The sequence below is a fragment of the Cupressus sempervirens genome, chromosome 9, assembly GCF_028749045.1.
Source record: "Cupressus sempervirens isolate cs-2001-9-10 chromosome 9, ASM2874904v1, whole genome shotgun sequence".
Taxonomy (NCBI): domain Eukaryota; kingdom Viridiplantae; phylum Streptophyta; class Pinopsida; order Cupressales; family Cupressaceae; genus Cupressus; species Cupressus sempervirens.
In genome coordinates this window covers 557340087-557361247 of record NC_143126.1, presented here as the reverse complement: position 1 = coordinate 557361247, position 21161 = coordinate 557340087, and the positions used below count along the sequence as shown (strand labels likewise).

At 36.0% G+C, this 21161-nt stretch overlaps 1 protein-coding gene across 1 annotated transcript in view; it reads left to right on the top strand.

The window, feature by feature from the left end:
- The window catches only part of LOC149539866 (putative magnesium transporter NIPA6), a 98139-nt gene extending 79412 nt beyond the window's left edge, over positions 1-18727 (top strand). Inside the window, exons 7-9 of the mRNA XM_089801066.1 lie at positions 17312-17404; positions 17532-17649; positions 17786-18727. Coding sequence (XP_089657192.1) covers positions 17312-17404; positions 17532-17649; positions 17786-17916 — 342 coding nt within the window. The 3' untranslated portion in view covers positions 17917-18727. The remainder of the gene's footprint in view (positions 1-17311; positions 17405-17531; positions 17650-17785) is intronic.
- Positions 18728-21161: the final 2434 nt, after the last annotated feature.

Sequence of the window (21161 nt, the reverse complement as noted above, 5' to 3'; positions counted from 1 at the left end):
AATGTAGTGAATGAAATTTTGTACAAGTCTATGATTGGTAAGTTGCATTATGTTGTTTATAGCAGACCAAATTTTGCTCAAGCAGTTGGGATAGTGGCAAGATTTCAGTCAAATACTAAGGAATCCCACATTGGTGGTAGTGAAAAAGATATTAGGTACTTGAAAGAAACTACAAAATATGGTCTGTAGTATCCACTTGGAGGTGATTTCTTCTGTAAGTGTGTTCACTGATGCATGTTGGGTAGGAAACATTGACAATAGGAAAATTACAAATGGTGGTGCATTCTTCCTAGGTGGAAGGCTTGTATCATGGATAAGCAAGAAATAGAGTTGCATTTCCTAATCTAGTCCAGAGTCTGAGTATGTGGTAGCTTCTAATAATTGTTTACAAGCTATATAGACGAAGCAAGTATTAGAAGGAATCCAAGAAAGGTTACTAGATTGGTGACTATCTTCTGTGACAATATTAGTGCAATCCACATTTCCAAGAACCCGGTGATGCATTCCAAGACCAAACATTGCTATCAAGTATCACCTTGTGAGAGAAAAAGTGTAGGTAAAAAAAAGTGAAGATGGAATACATGCCAACCAAGGAACAAGTAGCAGATATCTCCACCGAGCCACAACCTAAGGATACATTTTAGTATCTGAGAGATAAGTTATGAGTTATACCCTATCAGAACAGAATTGAGATGTTGTTGCAACATCAATCTAGTGGACTTATGCATATCTTTCTCATTGGATTGACGTTAAGGTGACTACTCCTCAAGGGGAGCATTTGGAGGTGAAGAAGTTGGTTGTAGTAGAAGCTGACTCATGTTGTATGGCATCTTTGGCATTGTTGTCAAAGGGAGAGAAGACCTTAGAAGAGTACCAAGGAGATTATAATACCTGAGAAGACTACTGGGGAGATGATAATAACTGAGAAGACTACCATGGAGATGACCTGCAGATTATTAGGAGGAGCTTCAAGGTGTCAAAGGGTTATTGAAGTATCAACTAAGGGGTATCACTTGTTATCAGATAGTCCATCTAGTTCATGGTGTTGCAATCAATGCCAAAGTGGGAGATTTTTGGTATAACTAATGCAGATTGTAGTAAGGAGTGTTGCAGTGCAGGTTTGGTGCCCAAGAGATCAGTTATGGTGTAGTCATTGATGTCAACATGGTTTCTGTTGGTTAATAGTTTATAGAGTGAACTGATAAAGTGTAGGAACATATGAATCCATTTGTTGTGACATTGTTGGAGATTGAATTGGAGTTTTCGTCTCACATGAGAGACCCAAAGATGTCCCTTGGTGCTGTGTGTTTGATTGCATAAGCTTGAAACAAGTTTGGAGAGAGTTATGATCAAGTGAAGGATGCCAATGCAACCGAGAGAATAGTTAGTGACAGATGATGAATGATTTATTTGGTTTATCAAGTGTATGCAGACTCTGGTGTTGTGGTTCACCCTACATTGTCTAGATTAAGCTTATGATTGTTGTTGCTATCACATGATGATTGGTATACCAGAAGACATAGTATCAATGGATTGAAGATTGATCTGTGAAGTGTTGACAAAATACTTAGAACAATTGATATTAGATCTTAACTGGTGATGATTTGGTTGGTACTGATGAATCTTTTCATGACCTAAGTGTCTTGGTGATGTGGCAGAATGGTGTGTAATGGTGAGATGGCCTTGCATCGACTGTGGTGATTGGATTTCTTGGAGTCATAGAAGCGTGCTGGAAAATGTGACAAGGTTGTAATCTTGTTGGTTAGATCAACGTGCGTTTGCGTTTGGAGGTTGACAGGGTTTGACACATGATGGATTAGGGTTTGTAATATATTTTGGTAGGCCAGAGTTGAAATTCAAATGCGATTCATTTTGTTAAAGGTGGTGACCTTCCTAGCAAGTGAAGTATGTATTAATGTTTAGTTTGATGTATTTGCTAAGTTGTAGATCGTGCATTTGTGGTGCGATGGAGCAATGTGTGGGTTGTTTGCAAGAAGAAGCAAAATTTGGACTTAACTAGATCTGTACAAGCAAAACATAAGTGCTATTCAAACCATTTCAATTGTTAAATCCTAACAGGTTCACCAAGCAAAATCCCTTAATCAAGTCACTCTTAACAGGGTGAGCAGGATCCTAATAAGTCTGAAGTAAACCCTTAACCGGGTGGCTCATTAATTTGTGTTTTAAATCCTTTCGCAAGGTTACTCCTAACAGGGTAATACTCTTAACAAGGCTAGAGGCAAATCCCTTAATTGAGTGGCTCTTGATAGGGTCTGCTCTTAACCAGACATTATTGTAAGCTCCTAAGAAGACAGGCCTTTAACTGAGCATACTTCAGAAGAGTGCAAATCTTTGTAATTATTAATTCCCACTGTGGTTTTACCTTCTGAACAAGGGTTTTTAGGTAAAAATTCTTGGTGTTCTTGTGTTACTTGTGTGGATGGTTTCATTCGCGTCTTTGTTTATTGCTTCACAAGTTATATGTTAATGCATGTGGTTGAATGGTTATGATTAGATTTGATTTGGGTTGCATAGTTAATAAAAGTTTGAATCTGGTAGATTACTGATTCACCCCTCCTCTCAGTAATCTTGGACCTTATAATACTTACACATCTTTTGTATATTATGTAAAGTACGTAGATAAGATTTTTTCTACGATCTTCTTCAGTTTCTTATTAGAAAATTTCTATTTTGTACTTTTATAAATTTTTTTATGATTTGATTGTTTTGATCATTTGTTAATACATCAAATATTTTTACGAATTTCTCTAGTAATAAATTTCCACATTGAATGCTATACAATATTGTGCCTTTCTGCAAGCTTCGCAACTAAACATACTAAATTTTTAGATTCGATCATTCTCACTGTAAGAAGAGACTTGTTTAACTGATTTATCACCTATTCTTAAGCGTAAATACAAGCACTATATTTTCAGGGGTCCAATTCTATGCTAGGATATGAGAATCAAAGCTGTCATGTAATGGCATGCTCAACAATATACTAATCAAGCCAAAGTTGTTGGCACTAAATTGCTTTGATCAGTTCAACTGGATGTTCGACACAAAATTGACAACATTGTTTAGAGATGCTTCATTGCACATACACGAGGGCATGCATCAATACCATACACTCTAGTGTATCCATGGAATTTGTTCTCGTGAATTACAGGAATCCGTGATCAAATTCTTGCGGTTGAATTTATTTTCTAGATACAGATTCTCCCCAGAAATTTTTATGCCACGTGCCTCTCTGCAATCTTCAAAATCAAAATATGCTAAAAATTTATCATTTTTCAATTCATTGATTTGCAAACATGCTCATTATGAAAGAACTTGTTTTGACTGATTTTACATTAATTTGCAAGTGTCAATTCTGTGATGTTGGGGTATGAGAACCAAAGCTGCTATGTCATAGCATGTTTAACAGTTCATGGGACAAGCCAACCCTGTTTGCCTGTATTAATCAGAATTATTTTAATATGAGTGTTCAACACAAACATCTACAGCCTTGTTAAGAGATGCTTTATTTTTAATGCATGCTACAACAACACACACCAGTACATCCATGCCACTCCATCCCACAAAATAAAGTATCCCTGATCTAACTCATGCTATCTAACACATCACTTAACTTTGAATTTTCCTATTAATTGCTAGTTGCAACTATGCCTTTCAGCAATCCTCATGATCAGACTTACTGAAATTCTGTTGTCTTCTGATTGATTTATCTGCAATCAGGTCGGTAAGAGAAGATAATCATTTGCCTTATTTAACACCAATTTTCAACACAAATATTATGCTTCTCAGGGTCTTCACGGATACTATATTCTTAGGGTACAAGAATTAAAGTTGCCAAAATATTATAGGCCCAACAATTTGTCATACAAGTCCACACTGTTTGTACTATACCGCTTAGATTTATTTTAACAAGAAATTCAACACAAACATCTACAACCTTGTTCAGAGTCTTCAAGCCCACTACATTGGACATATGTTGAACAGTAGTCTGGGCCACACTTATGCAAACATCTGTGTAATGTTCACAAGCAAATTATTAGATTTAGAATACTCATCAATGTACCATGCTGTAAATGGTGTATAATGTTAACGAAATATATAGAAATGTAAACAGGTCAGCATGTGATAACACCATCAATAAGATCCATATAATTAAATAAATAATATAAATATGATTTATTATAATCATTCTAAATATTGCATAATATATTACTTTTAAAATATGAGAATTAAATATATTGTTAATAATATATGAAGTATCTAATTTAATAGTATTAATTTTTTAATTTATATTAATAAGAAATATTATTTCTATTATTATTAATATAATACATGTTATGATATTAATTAATATAAATATATATTAAATGAATTTACAATAGTCTCAGGAGAAATTGGAATTATTAAATTAATGTCCTGATAAGGGACATTACAATTGGTATCAGAGCATCAATCTTGCCAGCTGTAAAGTTTGTTCAAAAATGTTTGTTACATGTTTCATCAGAGTTTGTTTCCCTGCAAGATTTACCAGAGACGGATTTAAGAAATGTTTCTTACCGGAACACTTTGGCTTTCAAGTTAGAATTTTGACTTGGAAGTTTCAAAAATTAAGTCAAGGATGGGTGGATTCAAAATAAATAAGAAAATATTATTATATTGTAATCAAGGCGCTTGGTGATATTTGAAAATTTTGGATGTGTTGTTTTAATTTCATTGGGCCACCTTCAAATTTGTAGAAACTATAAAGAGCTACAAAGACATTGGAAACATCCTGAAGTCAACTGGAGGAAGTTTGATTTATGCAGCATCCATTTTTTATAAAGATTATAATAGTGCAGAATCATATAGTCTATCTGAAAGAAAATGGAGATCAAATAGTTATCGAACCCCAACTTAGATCTTATGAATTAGTCCGATAAGTGCGTGCCAAGAAATTGTGAGTACTAGTGGAACCTAGAGTAGTTGTTAATGTTGAATGAAGAGCTGGATTAGAGTTTGACAAGATACCTATGCTATGCTTATTTGGCAATATCAAAAATATCTTGGTCAATGATAAAGTGGACAGTCACCTGTCATCCAAGAAGAAGAGAAAGCCAATCAAACACAAAGAGGGGAATAGATTGGAAGCATATGAAATCTCTAGAACATAAATTAGTCACAATAAAATAAAATTCTACAGTCAATTGTTAGAGTTGATTAGTTATTTTTTGATTCATTCACAATCAGAAACTATGAGAATACAAATGGAAAGTAGATTTGAGGATATAAGAGAACTAATATTCAATATTGCCACTCTCTTGTTTGTAGATTCAATACCATTATAAAAAATGACACATTCGTTTCTCATATCCAAGATGGTTCCCATTCATTAGCTGTGATGCAACTAATGCTATATCATCATTCCTTACAGTGATGATGGAAAGCTCTAGTATGATCTATTGCGAAAGTGAAAAACGATACAAAGGTTTCACAAATTGATCTACATTATATTTGTTTATCTCTGTGCGATATACGATGAATGATATATGATAAGTGCTTACAAGAAGCGATATTATCAGCCTTTTACCATCCACGTTTGATAAGATGGAGCTATTAACTACTAAGCAACAAGCCCTCAAACTACTAAGGTGAAATTATATACGGTCGAAGGTGGTGTACTAAATAAAATGAATATCATTTAACAAAAGAAAAAAATCAATATCCGTCATTGGCAGCTGTGATTTAATGTGACATCGACATTTCCAGCCAATATAAGGAGGCAACAATTTAACAAAGTATGTGGGAAACAAGAAGCATGCGATATAAGTGCGATGACGTAGAGAGTATTGCAACATCTGAAGCGACATAGATGTACACCTCCAAGTTTAACTACTATGCAACTGTGTATAATGAGTGAAATCAGCGTGTATCCAGAACTATAAGCTTGCAATGCAAATAAAATACTACAAATCTAATCGAAGCTCTTTGAGTCAGGTTTGGTCAACATACTTGGACTGCTAAAATATACAATTGATTATTACACAATCAAGCAGTCCTACAATTTGTGAAGGAGCGAATAGGCAGATAAAATTTATAAGGGTGACACCCTTTAAATCAACCAACTTTTATATTAGTTTGAATGTGTATCAATGGGAAAGGACAAACAAGCAGAGCAACGACAAAAAAATAAATAGTAAAAATCATATGTTAAAGGAAACAAAGAATTATTAGAAAAGAAGCCAGTACCAAACTTGCATCTTGCATGGAACTCACCCCACCACATTGGCATAGCAAACAGTTTGTAATGTTCCCATCATGAATTGTTTTTAATCAAACCTTTGTTTATGGGCCGATTGATTTAGTATATCTCGAACCCATTTTTTATTTAATTGTTTTCATAGGTGTGGCTGTCAGCTATCTTTGTAAACCCTTGGAAAAGTTCCTCCAAAGGGTATTTAAGCATGACATGTAGGTAGTAGTTAGTATGCGATTTGAATTATTTCTTTGTATTGCGAATTCTTGTTGGAGTTAAGTATTGTTAGCCATTTCGGAAATGAAAGATGTTCCCTACTTGGCCTTTTCCGGTTTTGGTGGGATTCAATCCTCACCCTATTCTGTCTGTGTATTGCTTTGCTTCAGATCTAGCACATCTGGAGCACCATCTTGGTATGCAATTATATTTCGTGATTGGAACTACAACTATTTGGTATATGTGAGTACTAATTCTTCATTATGTGTTAATTGCATAACTCTATGATTTGAGACTGGCAAGTATATTATTGACTTCCTTTCGGCTTAACCGTCACATCTCCATTCTTATCCATTCAATCTCCATCGCTAGGGGGTCACCATCTAACCCACTCCCACCACTCCGGCTCTCATTTCCATCGTATGGACCACACACCATTTCGGTTCACACACTCATCCGCTACTTGCGTACCATCTTACAAACACCCTCAACTACCGTACGACCTCCAACATCGAGCGTACAATACCCTAGGCAAACACCACTCTGTCCAATATTCAACATTCATTGTGGGGCATCCAACATCCACCATATGGTCTCAATTCTACATCACCGTATAGACTCTGGCAATAATGTATGAAGTTCTACCACCAACACCATACGAACTTTGGGCATCATCGTACGGATCTTGGCGATGCCGTACAAACACCTTCCTGCACTATTGTACGGACTTCAGGTATTATCGTTCCTCATAGTACGGCCTTTGTGTATTTGGTAACCCTTAGTCTGTACATTGTAGGTGAGCTTCACAATTCTTGCATGAAGTTGTTGTCTCTCTCTTGCGTGTATTTGGAACGAAACATTGCAGTGGTATCAAAGCCAAAGATCCTGCTAGCCTATGGACAGTGAATGAAAGTTTATAGCCAGAAGAGAAGAAGGTCCCACTCGGTTGATAGAATGACAGATCAAGAACCCACTCCTATGGAAGTCATGGCGCTTTTGAGGGATCTTTCGAGGAATTAGGCGTAGATCAATGACACTCAGAGACTTATGGAAGAAACTCTCCTAGAACTGGTAGACAATAAGATATTTGGGGAGCAAAATAGTCACAGTTCCGACTCGATTCAGGGAAAGGCGAATCCTCATCCGACACGCTCTCGACCTTTCATGCTGACTTTTCCTACATGGACGGAGGTACCACACAAAGGAAGGCAACCAACCTTTGAGGAAATTGAAGAATAGTTGAAGGAAGACTGGAAGAATGCAAACTTGGAAGAGGATATATCCTACAAAGACTACGTATAATTGAGAATGCAATATTCTAGAGGTGGAAACTGAGGATATTTTAACGACGATCTCAGAAGAAAGTTGAGTAAAGTAAATCTGTCACCATTTGGCGGATTTAGATCCATATATGCTCAAGCATGGGTAATGAAGGTTTATACTTCCAGCTTAATCCAATGCCAGAAGAAGCAATTAAATTTGTAGCACTCCACTTGGAGGGAATGACGCATGAATGGTGGCATCATGACATTATCACTTTGGGGCATGACCAAGTAAATACTTATTTAGAATTCACTGAAAGATTGATAGATCGGTTTGATGGTAAAGATCTGGAACTTAATTTCAAAGAGTTGACACATTTGAGGAAAATTGCATCGGTCGACCAGTACATCACAAAATTTTAGAAACTCTGTTTTGGTTAGACATTTCTGAAAGGAGATGGATAGTGCTCTTCATGGATGGACTGACAAAACCACTGAGGGGTTGGGTAAAAGGTTTCAATCTTACCACCGATTCAGAGGCTATAAAAAAGGCGTGAAGCATAGCATCATCATCGGCATCATCCTCTCAAGGTTAGTCTCACTCCAAACTGCTAGTATTTCCAAGGGACAAAGATAACAAATATTTGTTGAAGTAACCTTCATTGGATGAAGCTACTAGATAGGAGCTCGGAAGGAAGAACTATGTTTCAATTGCAAGGGACCATATGAACCTGGGCACAGATGCCTCGATAAAGGGAAAATACACTACATCGAAGTTGTATTCGATGATGAGGACGATTAGGAGGATCTACCCAAAGAAGATCATCCCCATGAGGACTCCAAAATGGTTAATTTGAACTGTACAAAAAGGATTGTCGCATTGGTACGACGTGGGGGAACCATCGCCCTAGCTGGGAGCCCAATATGTGCGGCATTTCGTGTACGAAGAACCCTTCAAGGATAGAAGTTATTGTGATGCTTGATAGTGGAGCCACTCTAATCTTCATAAACTCATCTTTAGTGAAAAGAAGAGGTCTACCTATTGAGATGCACAAAGGATTCCAGGTCAAGGTCATTGGAGGAACACTTTTGCCTTGTATGCACCTTGTTCCCCAACTGAGTATCACCATGGCTAACTACACGGTGACTGAGGATTTCATTATAGTGGACCTAGATGATATGGAGGTTATTCTGGTCATACAATGGATGGAGACACTTGATGAATATACAGTTTCAAGTGGATGGGCTTCACTTTTGTTGCCCATGGGAAGAAGGTTGTTCTCTGTGGGATGGCTAGTGAGGGACTGAAGGAAATTTCGGCACAATGGATGGAGGCCATTTGTTGATATGATGACATTGCATGGGCTACACATTGTTTCATTTCAACAGAACCAATAAAAGGACAACAGATACCCCACTGGGATGATTTCCTTTAGAATATTTTGAGTACCTATGATAAAATTTTTATAGACACTCATCCTGGCATTCCCCCCCCCTGCAATTGAGGGTTCGAACATACCATCGAGTTGGAAGCGGGCGTCAAGCCGGTTATCACCACGCCATATCGTCACCCCAAAAAATTCAAAGATGAGATCAAGAAGACGATCCAAGAGCTGCTCGAGAAAGGATGGATCCATCCCAGCTTTAGCCCTTTTGCATCATTAGTAGTATTAGTATAAAAGAAGGATGGGACAATGCGCATGTGTGTGGACTACGGTGCACTAAATTTCCTAGGATCGATGTATTATTAGTTGAATTGCATGCTATGGTTTATTTTTCTAAAATAGATCTCCATTCCGGATACCATTAGATCTGCATGTAGGAAGAAGACGTGGAGAAGACGGCTTTTCGTTGTCACTAAGGGCATTATGAGTTCTTGGTCATGTTGTTTGGATTAACGAATGCACCAACTACTTTTCAATCTTGCATGAATCGCGTCTTCAACAAACAGTTGCGTAAGTAGTTATTGGTATTTTTTGATGATATCCTTATTTATAGCAAAACTTGTGGAGAACACTTTAAGACATTTGGATGCAGTCCTAGGGATCATGAAGGTTCAGTCCTTGTACACCAAGCAATCCAAGTGTGAATTCGGGATGACAGAAATATTGTACATAGGGCATGTTGTTAGTAAATATGGAGTGTAGGTCCACCAGGAGAAGATTCAAGCTATCTTGGATTGGCGCCCACCAAAATTGCTCTCTGAGTTGCAAGGGTTCTTGGGATTGTGCAATTATAACTTCTTATTGGAGGTTTGTAAACGGTTTCTCTTAGCTCGGCGCACCACTAACGAATCTGACCAAGAAAGTTTCGTTCCAATGGAATGAAAGAGTGCAACACACTTTTGATAAGTTAAAGGAAGCAATGAGCACTTGCTTGGTTCACGCCTTACCTGGTTTCACTCAAACATTCATTATAGAGTGTGATGCATTCGGAGAGGGCATTGGCACGGTATTAATGCAAGATAGCCACCCTATAGCCTATGAAACTCGAAAGCTTACACAAGCAGAGTGTTTATATTCCATTTATGACAAAGAAATGTTGGCCATTGTGCATGCATTGACCAAGTTTCGACGGTATTTGGTAGGGGCCAAGTTTGTCGTTTGTATCGATCATAATAGTTTGAGATATTTTTCTAAAGCAACGGGATCTGAACGAGAGGAAACAAAAATGGGTAAGTAAGATTCAGGCTTTTGATTTCAACATTGAATATGTGAAGGGAAAGAAGAATGTGGTCGGTGATGCCTTTTCAAGAAAACACGTCATCTGCTTACTGCCTCATATTTCATCTAACTTGAAATTACACTCATTGGTGGAATATTCCAAAAACACATTTGCATGTAAACTAATGGATGGCGAAACTCAGGATGACCAATACAAAGTGGTGGATGACGTCATTTGCTACAAGGATTGGATATACTTAGTGCCTGAATCCAAACTGAAGTAGAGAATCCCGAGGGAAGTACATGCCTCAACCTTGGCCAGGCACCCGAATTTTCTCAAAACCTATAGATAGCTCCGAGAGAGGTTTTCATGGAAGGGACTTAAAGGAGATGTATTGCAATACATACGGAAATGTGCAGTCTGTCAGTAAAACAAATCCGAACACACTTTACCTATTGGATTATTGCAACCTTTGTCTATACCAGAACAAAAGTGGAAAAGTATCTCTATGGACTTCACCACCGGATTTCCTAAGTTAAATGAGAAGGATTGTATCTTTTTGGTGGTTGGTAGACTAACGAAGTATGCACACTTCTTCGCCATCTCCTCAGATTTCTAGGCCGCACAGGTAGTTGACTTATTTTTCAGAGAAGTTTTTCGTCTGCACGGGCTACCCCGAAACATTGTTAGTGACAAGGATGGTCGGTTTCTTAGTATTTTCTAGACAAAATTGCTTCGGTTGGTAGGAACAGAATTGTCGCCAAGTACTAGCTACCACCCTCAGACAGATGGACAGATAGAGATTGTGACAAGTGGCTAGAATGCTACCTCCGGAACTACATTTTGGCACAACTGGAGGCATGGGTCAAATGGATGCATTTGGGGGAATACTGTTACAATACCACTTATCACATGTCCGTTGGGAAGGCACCATTCAAAGCACTTTACGAAGATGAACCCTTTTCATTTATTGACATGGTAATAGGTGACAACTACGCACCAAGGGCGAGGGACTGGCTTCAAGAAGGGCAAGACATCCAAAGATTCTTGAAGGAGAACTTACAAAGGGCGCAGAATCAACAAAAGATCTACGCTGACAGACATCAGATAGAGAATTTTTGAAGTGGGAGACTTGGTCTATCTCAGACTCCAGCCATACAGGTTGTCCTCATTGAAGGCAAAAGGGAAAGAAATACTAAGGCCATGTATATGGTCCTTATTGTGTAGCTCGCCGCATCAGTGAAGTTTCTTATGAATTGGAACTTCCAGATTGAAGTCACATCCATAACGTCTTTCATGTTTCTTGCCTGAAGAAAGTCATGGGACAGAACATCGCAGTAACCACAGATCTTCCACTGCTCAATGAAGGGAAGCTCGTATTAGAACCTGCCAAGATCATTGATGTATGGGAGTAGACTCTGCGAAACCATGCCTTGAGGAATACTTCGTATGCTGGAAACACTTGCCATTGGACAACGCGACTTGGGAAAGTGAACACATTCTGTAGCATCCAACATTGCATTTGCTTGAGGACAAGCAAATTTTTGGACAAGAGGACTATAATGTTCCCATCATAAAATAAATAATTAATCAAGCCTTTGTTTATGGGCCGAATGATTTAGTATATTTCGGACCCATTTTTTATTTAATTGTTTTCGTAGGTGTGGTTGTCGGCGATCTTTGTAAACCATCGAGAAAGTTCCTTAGAAGGGTATTTAAGCACAACATGTAGGTAGTAGTTAATATGCGATTTAGATTATTTCTTTGTTTTGCGAATTCTTGTTGGAGTTAAGCATTTTTTGCCATTTCGGAAGTGAAAGATCTTTCCTACTCGGCTTTCTCCAATTTTGTTGGGATTCAACCCTCACCCTATTATGTCTGTGTATTCCTTTGCTTCGAATCTGGCACATCCAGAGCACCATCTTTGTATGCAATTATATTTTGTGATTGGAACTGCAGCTATCTAGTATATGCGAGTAGTAATTCTTCATTCTGTGTTAATTGCATAATTCTATGATTTGGGATTGGTAAGTATATTATGGACTTCCTTCCGGTCTCGTCCATCTGATCTCCATCGCCAGGGGGCCACCATCCAACCCACTCCCACCACTCCGACTCTCTTATTTCCATCGTATGGACCACATATTCGGTTTACACACCCCTTTGCTACTTACGTACCACCATACAGACACCCTACCACTGTACGACCTCCAACATCGAGCATACAACATCCTAGGCAAACACCATATGACGTCCAATATTCAACATCCACCGTGGGGCATCCAACATCCACCGTACGGTCTCAATTCTGCATCACTGTATGGACTCTGCAATACTGTACGAAGTTTTACCACCAACACCATATGGACTTAGGGCATTACCATACGGATTTTGACAACGCTCTATAGACACCTTCCTGCACTATCGTACGGACTTAAGGTATTATCGTTCCTCACTGTATGGTCTTTGTGTATGTGGTAACCCTTATTCTGTACACCACAGGCAAGCTTCACAGTTCCTATGTGAAGTTGTTGCCTCTCTCGTGTGTATTTGGAACAGAACATTACACGGTCAAATAGATCGAAGAACGAGATCAAGAGAGGTTTATTTATCTTGAACAATAATAAGTAAACATTGTAGGCAAGTACTCATGGTTGGCAATATTTTTTTCTTAAGTGTCATGGATGTAAATGATTCAACTAAGTTTATAATCTGAATCGAATGATTAGAAAATTTTGGGTGGACATTCTTAATTGGGGAGCAGACTTTTAGTTCACAACTCATATAGTTTGGCATAATCAAAATAATTGCTACTGAAACCATTATGGAGCATAATATATTAGGTTGGAATGAAATACTACACTATCAACTATAGTTTTAGGCATACAATTATATACAAGATTACTCATGTCGACATGTGGCATAGCTCTTCAGGCATCACCATATGCCATCTTTATTGAGAGCTATAATCAACGTTACAAAGGAAATAGTAAATACTGTATATTATATACAATTTTTAGGTATTTGCTTAGCTGAACAGTAGGCTTTAGAATTGGGGGGTACACATTTATATATTATATTTATTATGTACAATAGTTTTATAACATCCCTCCGAAAACAAAATCGTAAATGAAGAATCATAAATTATGGAAGTACTTCCAATTTAATGTTAAGTGCCAAATGGGGAGGATTTAGTTTATGGTGTCATCTTTTTGACATTGGTAAGGTCATAATATGGTGGTTATATCATGTAATTAAAGTTATATTTGACAAGGTGACACGCTATTGGTGCAACCTAATAAGATGGAATGGCAGTTGGAAACATGTTATGAAAAGAGACATAATCATACTAGTCCACCCCAAATAATAGTCACATCACGAAGGGTGAGGATATTAGAAATGGATAAATCATGCATGGGATCCATAAGCCGTCTGTAGGCCACAACTATCAATTAAAATTTGTATGCATAAACATCAAGTCGTGATGTCATCTTCAGATTTCAAGATACGAATAAAGAGAGTCAATGTCTATAACCCTATGTGCGGTTACTAATAACATAAAATATAATGTATTAATTAATATTATACTTAGAAAATTTTGAAATAAGGATAGTATTGGTGAATGCAATGATGAGTCTACCCAATTATATGAAGCATAAAATGAGTGATGGTCAAAGGAAGAAGACCAAAGAGTCTTGTTAGTGATTTCATCCGCCATGCAAGTACTTAGGGACCCACCACCAAGGGGGATTTAAATAGAGTGAATTTAATATAAAAATGGAGTTTGAGTTTATATAATGCAAGGTAATAATGGAAAGCGTTAATAAGTATATATATATATATATATATATATATATATATATATATATATATATATATATATATATATATATATATATATATATATATATATATATAAAGATATAATAATCACAAAACCTTCTCGTGGACCACATGCATAGAGAAGCTATAAGCATTATATGCCTATTCCATTATGTATATATGATTTAATAATTTATTAAATGTATTTGGTAATGATAAAGAGATAATATGGTTGAAAATATAGATTAAAATATCTATACATAATAGGTAGAATATATGTATATATTCTAAGTATACATTTAAATTGGATATTTATTTCAATGATCTAATAGTATCATGCCAAATTATCATTGAAAATAGAATTATTTTTTAAATTTTATTAATATTTGATCTATGAGAGGAAGAGTATGATGTTACCAAGGAGGGGCTTGTCTATGTCCAAGCAATTGGATCTTTTGTCCTAGTATAGGGTAGGGGTTAGCAATCCATAATCCTTCGGGACATGGGCTTGGATCTGTAAACTTTGAGGGAACCCATTTGCACATTTGGAATGTAGGCAACTTGGATAACATCTATACCTTCGGATCCTAAATTCAGATAATAACATGTACTCCATCCTTCACTGATTTAAAATAATAATATGACTAGATATATAAGAATGAATGTTACTCCATATATGGTCAGTGAGATAAGGTAGTAATGTTACCAAGGAGGGGCTTGTATAAGTCCAAGCAATTGGATTTTTGTCCCAAGATAGGGTAGGGGTTAGCAACCCGTAATCCTTTGTGACTTAGGCTTGGACCTGTAAAATTTGAGGGAATCCATTTGCACACTTGGCATCTAGGCAACTTGGATAACATCTATACCTTCCGATCCTAAATTCAGATAATAACATCTACTCTATCCTTCATTGAGTCAAAATAATAAAATGATTGAATATACATTTATCCTATTCTCATATGGCTAATAAGAGAAGGCGGTGATGTTACCAAGGAGGGGCTTGTCTAAGTCCAAGCAATTGGATCTTTGTCCCAAGATAGGGTAGGGGTCAGCGATTTGTAATCTTTTGCGATGCGGACTTGGAGCTATAAACTTCAAGGGAATCCATTTCCACTTTTGGCATCTACGCAACTTGGATAACATCAACTACTTTTATCTTTCGAGGTTTATATGAGTGTTAAATGATGAACAAATTCATTCTATTAGGGTTCGTTTGGTTCTTGGAAGATGATAGGAATTTGCTTTTTTAAAATCCGGATTTGAAAATTTTTGCGTTTGTTTCAAAATTGGCAAAATGGAATTAGCATACCGGACTTCCAATTTTGCCTCAAAACCGGGTTTTCCAACTTCCTGCTAGCAAGTAGGAATTGAAAATCAAAACCTGGTTATGCTTTTTAAGGAGTGTAAAAACAATAGATTGGACTACTTTTTGAAATTTTCCTTCAACTCCAAGCTTACGCATAAAAATGTGTCTTCACATGCATCTTCCGAGTGAAACAAACGGTTCAAGTAAAATCCCAAAAATTGGAAAGAAGGTTTGTAAAACCTTGATTTGGCTAAACCAAGGTTTGTAGAAATCTGGGTTTTTTTAATTCTATGAACCAAACAGACTCTTAGAGAATTGACTTGGAGTAATTTATGATTACTCGTATTTTTTTAAAATTATATACACGTGCACTATGATCACTTGTGGTTGCATGATTCTATCAAAGAAATAAAGGCATTAATGAAGAATGCATGTATTATGTGTCTACATCATGTTTGCTTCATGTTTTCATGCATTCATGTGTTTGCTTTGTGTTTTCATGCATCCATATGTCTACTTTATGTATGCTTTGTGTCTTCATGCATTATGATGTATACTAAATCTTATTGCATCCAATTATATGTTTCATATGATGGTTCTTCAAAAAAGTCACATATAAATGGTTTTTGCTTGAGGACAAGCAAAATATGAGAGGGGAGGATTGTAATATCCCCATCCAATAAGATCCATATAATTAAATAAATAATAATATAAATATTATTTATTATAATCATTCTAAATATTGCATAGTATGTTACTTTTAAAATATGATAATTAAACATATTATTAATAATATATAAAGTATCTTATGTAATAGTGTAATTTTTTTAATTAATATTAATAAGAAATATAATTTCTATTATTATTAATATAATACATGCTTAATATAATATAATTGTTATTATGAAGGACATGATTCTAAGAGTGAAAAACTATATATATATATATATATATATATATAGGATACTAACATTGTAAAATCATTGATCAGATATAGAAGAAATATATATTAAATGAATTTACAATAGTCTCAGGAGAAATTGGATTATTAAGTTAATGTCCTGATAAGGGACATTACACAGCACAAAGAAATATGTGTGCGTTCTTCATCAAGGTTTACAAACTTGCCATTTCATTTAACTATATGTTAATATATCACTACCACTTTTGATTTTTGCAATCGTTGATCACCCTCAGCAAATTTACCTTAGACTATTCAATTTCTATGGGTCCTATATTTTCGTTTTGCCTAAGTAGGTAAATATAGCTTCTTAGGATGGCTATGGCCTCAACAATTTCTTCTTTTTTTATTTAGAATATATAATAATTTGATTTTGGCTCTTTTACATTTATTCTTGACTCACTATCAAGCATTTTATAGTTATATTAAATGGATAGTTTTTTTTGTTTTCCGTCTTGTTCAATTTTATTTATAATAAAGAGGGGTAAATGTTTTGACCAGGAGCTATGAACCGGTAACGTCACAAATGAGGAACCTCATCCCCAATGGCATTTGATTTGAACCTTGAGAACAACAACACTACTTAAACCATCACAATATTTCACTGTTGGCTATATTAAATGGATAGTTAATCATAATGTACTATCTTGAATCTTGATAAACTATGGGAATGTAATCGTACATTTTGGTACTTTTTATATGCATGGTACTTAAAAGTGTATTCTTATGTACAATATAATCCATTGTTTCCACTTCCATGTTTTGAAACACCAGTGCATCTTTATGAACATATGCTGTGCTTTAACGGAGGCTTCCTTTCTTCAATTCAGGCTCTTGACACTTTCAACACTGCAGTGGTTTCTCCAATTTACTATGTCATGTTCACAACACTAACCATCCTTGCAAGCATCATAATGTTCAAGGTATGCATCTAGTTTGCACATTCAAACTTGAAACATAATTTCAGGTCAATGTTCGATATTAAAGTGGCTGTATCTGACAATGTATTTTCTTTGGCTCATACCAATTTGAGACTCTCTTTATTTGCAGGACTGGGATGGTCAGAGTGGAAGTAAGATTGCATCAGAGATCTGTGGTTTTATTATTGTCCTGTCTGGAACAGTTCTGTTGCACATAACAAAAGACTATGACAAGAGCCCCTCAATAAGTATGCCCAAACTGGCTTCTCTCTTAAAAAATACAACAGCATTCTTAGTAATTTGATTCGCTAGATGTGTCATATGATTGGAAGCAGTCAGTATGCTAACGAGTGACATTGTTCGACATTGCAATTTACTTTGCAGACATGTATACACCTTTGTCGCCCTCTCTTTCGGCACATTTCAGCCATGGAAATGGAGATTTTAATCAGTGTGCTGAAGAGCAAGGCTTGTTTTCAGAAGATCGTCCTTTCCAGAAACATGAGCCATATTAGTTTGTATCGAAGTTGGTACGTGTTAAAATATCTTGAGAGCATCCTAGGTGTGGGGAATATCAAGTAAAACTGTGGTGCGTGTGAATCATTTGCTTGCTACTTGTTCCCTGCGAACTGAAAGAAACCACTACTTTTCATGCTGTCATTCTGGCAGACAATAAGGTGGTCTCCTGGGATGCAACTGTTGCTATTTAGATTCTCCATTCTGCTTGTGCACTTGCTTAGTGCGATCACAATTTTGGTGCAAAATTAGTACAGTTGCTGGTGGCTTCAGACTGTACAGAGAAATAAGAATTCTAAGATAGTGATGGCTGTAGGAGAGATTAACAGGCAAGTGTTAGGTGGGACAAAGGCTTACCTCCGTGTCGTAAAATATTGATACACATTCTCTTGATGTAATGGAAGCATGATCAAATTTATTTCAGCAAAGATATTGCCAAGGCATGCCCAGTTGTTCCTCATGCTCAAAGGACGCTTTTTCACTAGGAGCAAACTGTAATTGTCTGTGATAGTAAAACAGAGTAAGATGTACCACGCACAAAAAGAACAAAGTGGATGATATGGAGTTAAAAGGCAAGGAGGTGATTTGAAAATATTTTTGATCGAGTAGGTTATTGCACTCAAATGTAACGAATGGAGGTGGTTTGTTTTATAAAGTGATTCAATAGTACATTTTTAAGAGCTCAAGATCTTGTGTATTTCCGTCATTTTGTATGTCTTGAAAAATATCAGTTGATGGCAGCCACAATCTACTATGCTGCAACATGTATTCTAGATATGTCATTTTTTATTTCTATTTTTTGTTGTATTTTCTTCTGATTCAATCACATTTCTTTGCATTTATGTATCTTTCAATACGTAAGTTTTCTTTTGCAAGGGTATCAGCCCTCGAAGGTTGATTCTGACATCATTTTCCAGCCAAACTCAATGTTCAGGAAAACTGCCAGGACAAGGGGGAAGAGTATTCTGCCAAAATCACCCGACTTGCATTTGTCCCATCCATTTGAAGCATTTTGTCAGGAAATTTGTATATCTCTGGCAGTTCTATATGTAACCAACTTTGTCATTAATGGACAACTCCATCAGTTGATAATTTACTAAAAAATGCTTCCAAACTATTTAGCATTACCTGATTGTCATTTCTACAGTTGAAGTGCAGAAGATTTGGAAATATTACACTATGCGTCTTAAAAATGTCTCAACAAGGCAAAATGCATGATATTTAATACAACTATTTGGCAAAAGCCCATAAAAAATGAAATGCATAAAATATGGAAAGTTCAAAACAGATCGAAGAATTTCTTGTTTGATGATAAGCCATTCTGGTAGACATCACAAGAACCGAATTACATATCAAATTAAATATGAACTTCACAAATGTACGCTACTAAACCATCAAAACTCTAAGTAGTTACTAACACAAAAGGTTAACATTTATTTGTTTGGATAATCCATCCCACAAAGTATAGGTCATGATTTGAAAAAAGAAGAAGAATTGTAGTCTAATATGAGCGACGAGCATATCAGGAATTCTTGATTCAGCAGTCAGGCTTGTAACTGGGCTTCTGTTGAATCAATTTTGCAATATTAAAACAAAGAGAATGTATTTAAGAAAAAATATTACTTAAAATATTAAAAAATAAAGTTATTCTTTGAAATCAGCCTCGTTGAATTTTTTTTGTTCTATTTGAATTCATACTAGAATTGACCATTTTAAATGCGACGTGTTAAATTGTTTGTTGGGAATGAAGCAAACATTGTAATTGAAAGTTCTGTAGACAACAATTGTATCCTAAAATATTAGTGTTGGGGAAGACCAACTAGGAATGGCAATAACTCAATGATTTGTAAACTATAGAGATATTGCTTGAAAACAGATTTTTGAGTGTTAGGATGAGGAGAATGATTGAAAGATTTAAGTGAAGGACAATAAGAGAATTCAATATCATAAGAATGATGCTATGATAGAATGGAGAGATTTCTTGTGGGTAAAAAGTCTGGCTCAATGCGAGTATAGATCTGATGCTTAAAATGGTTTGGGAAGATTCAATGAAAGAATGGAAGATTTTAATGAAATGAACTTACTGCCTTCAACATAGATATGATTGCGTGTTCATTGTGATCAAAATAAACATGTTTTGACAGTCATTTAGTATGTGTACAAATTGACAATTTTGTCAAAACTAGGAGCAATCTCAACTTTCGAAGCTATTCCTGCACATCAAATCTTGTAAATGGATGTTTCGCAACACCTCAAACATTCTTCAGCATACAAGAAATAAGTTCATTGTCCCGAAAGCACCAATGCGCGCGATAATAAGATCCTTACTAAATCACACTACAATTTGAGATCTTTGGACCGCAAAAACATAGACATAACCGATCAGGAAACAATTACTCCTCACTTGATAACACATATGACACCTTGTTTTGTAGCATAATACTAAGGCAAGCCAAAATTCGGTTCAGCTTCTTCTCCAACTATACATGCGATGAAAAATTATATTACGTGAAACTTAATCAACATTAGTTCTCTCCAAAAGACACATTCTCCCATGAAGATTTAGTACATCCTTAAGCTGCTCTCTGTCTCCATAAGCATACAACATGAAGGTTTTTAAATTTTTTCGATGACATCGTATTTATTAAACTTCTTATAGAAGTCTACTTTGCTCTCGCACCAAGCATGGATGGCGCCGTCTACGGTGCCACCAGAATGCACCACTTTACAATGAAAAATATAACTAACTTAGACTATTTAACATTGGATGGGGTGTATATAATAAGTTGTCCGGCAGCCATTGTCAGCATGGATTGCCCATGGTGACATCACACACATCTAGATGAGCAACATCAAACAATGTTTGATCAACAGAAACTCCACTTGAAAATCTTAACACTGCCTATATGTTTTAGATATTGAGCAATGCTTCTATTTCCAAATTACCAATCTTATAAGTAGTGCAAGAAACCTTAGATTAGTCGTCAATTTCACTACCCTTCTATTGACTACATTGTCTTATTGATAGGAGGTAAAATGGTTCTTCCCACCCTTCTTGCAACACTCGTCAGTTTTCTTTGTGACCACAATTTTCAAATTTGTTCTTGGAGTTTTTATTATTTTTCTTTTCGGATTATTTTTCTCTTCATTTTATGTGGAAAAGCAAGAACAACTATTTCAGGATAAGGAGTATATGATTGTAATTTATCTATGCTAACTAGTTTGGAAAACAACATACATTCAT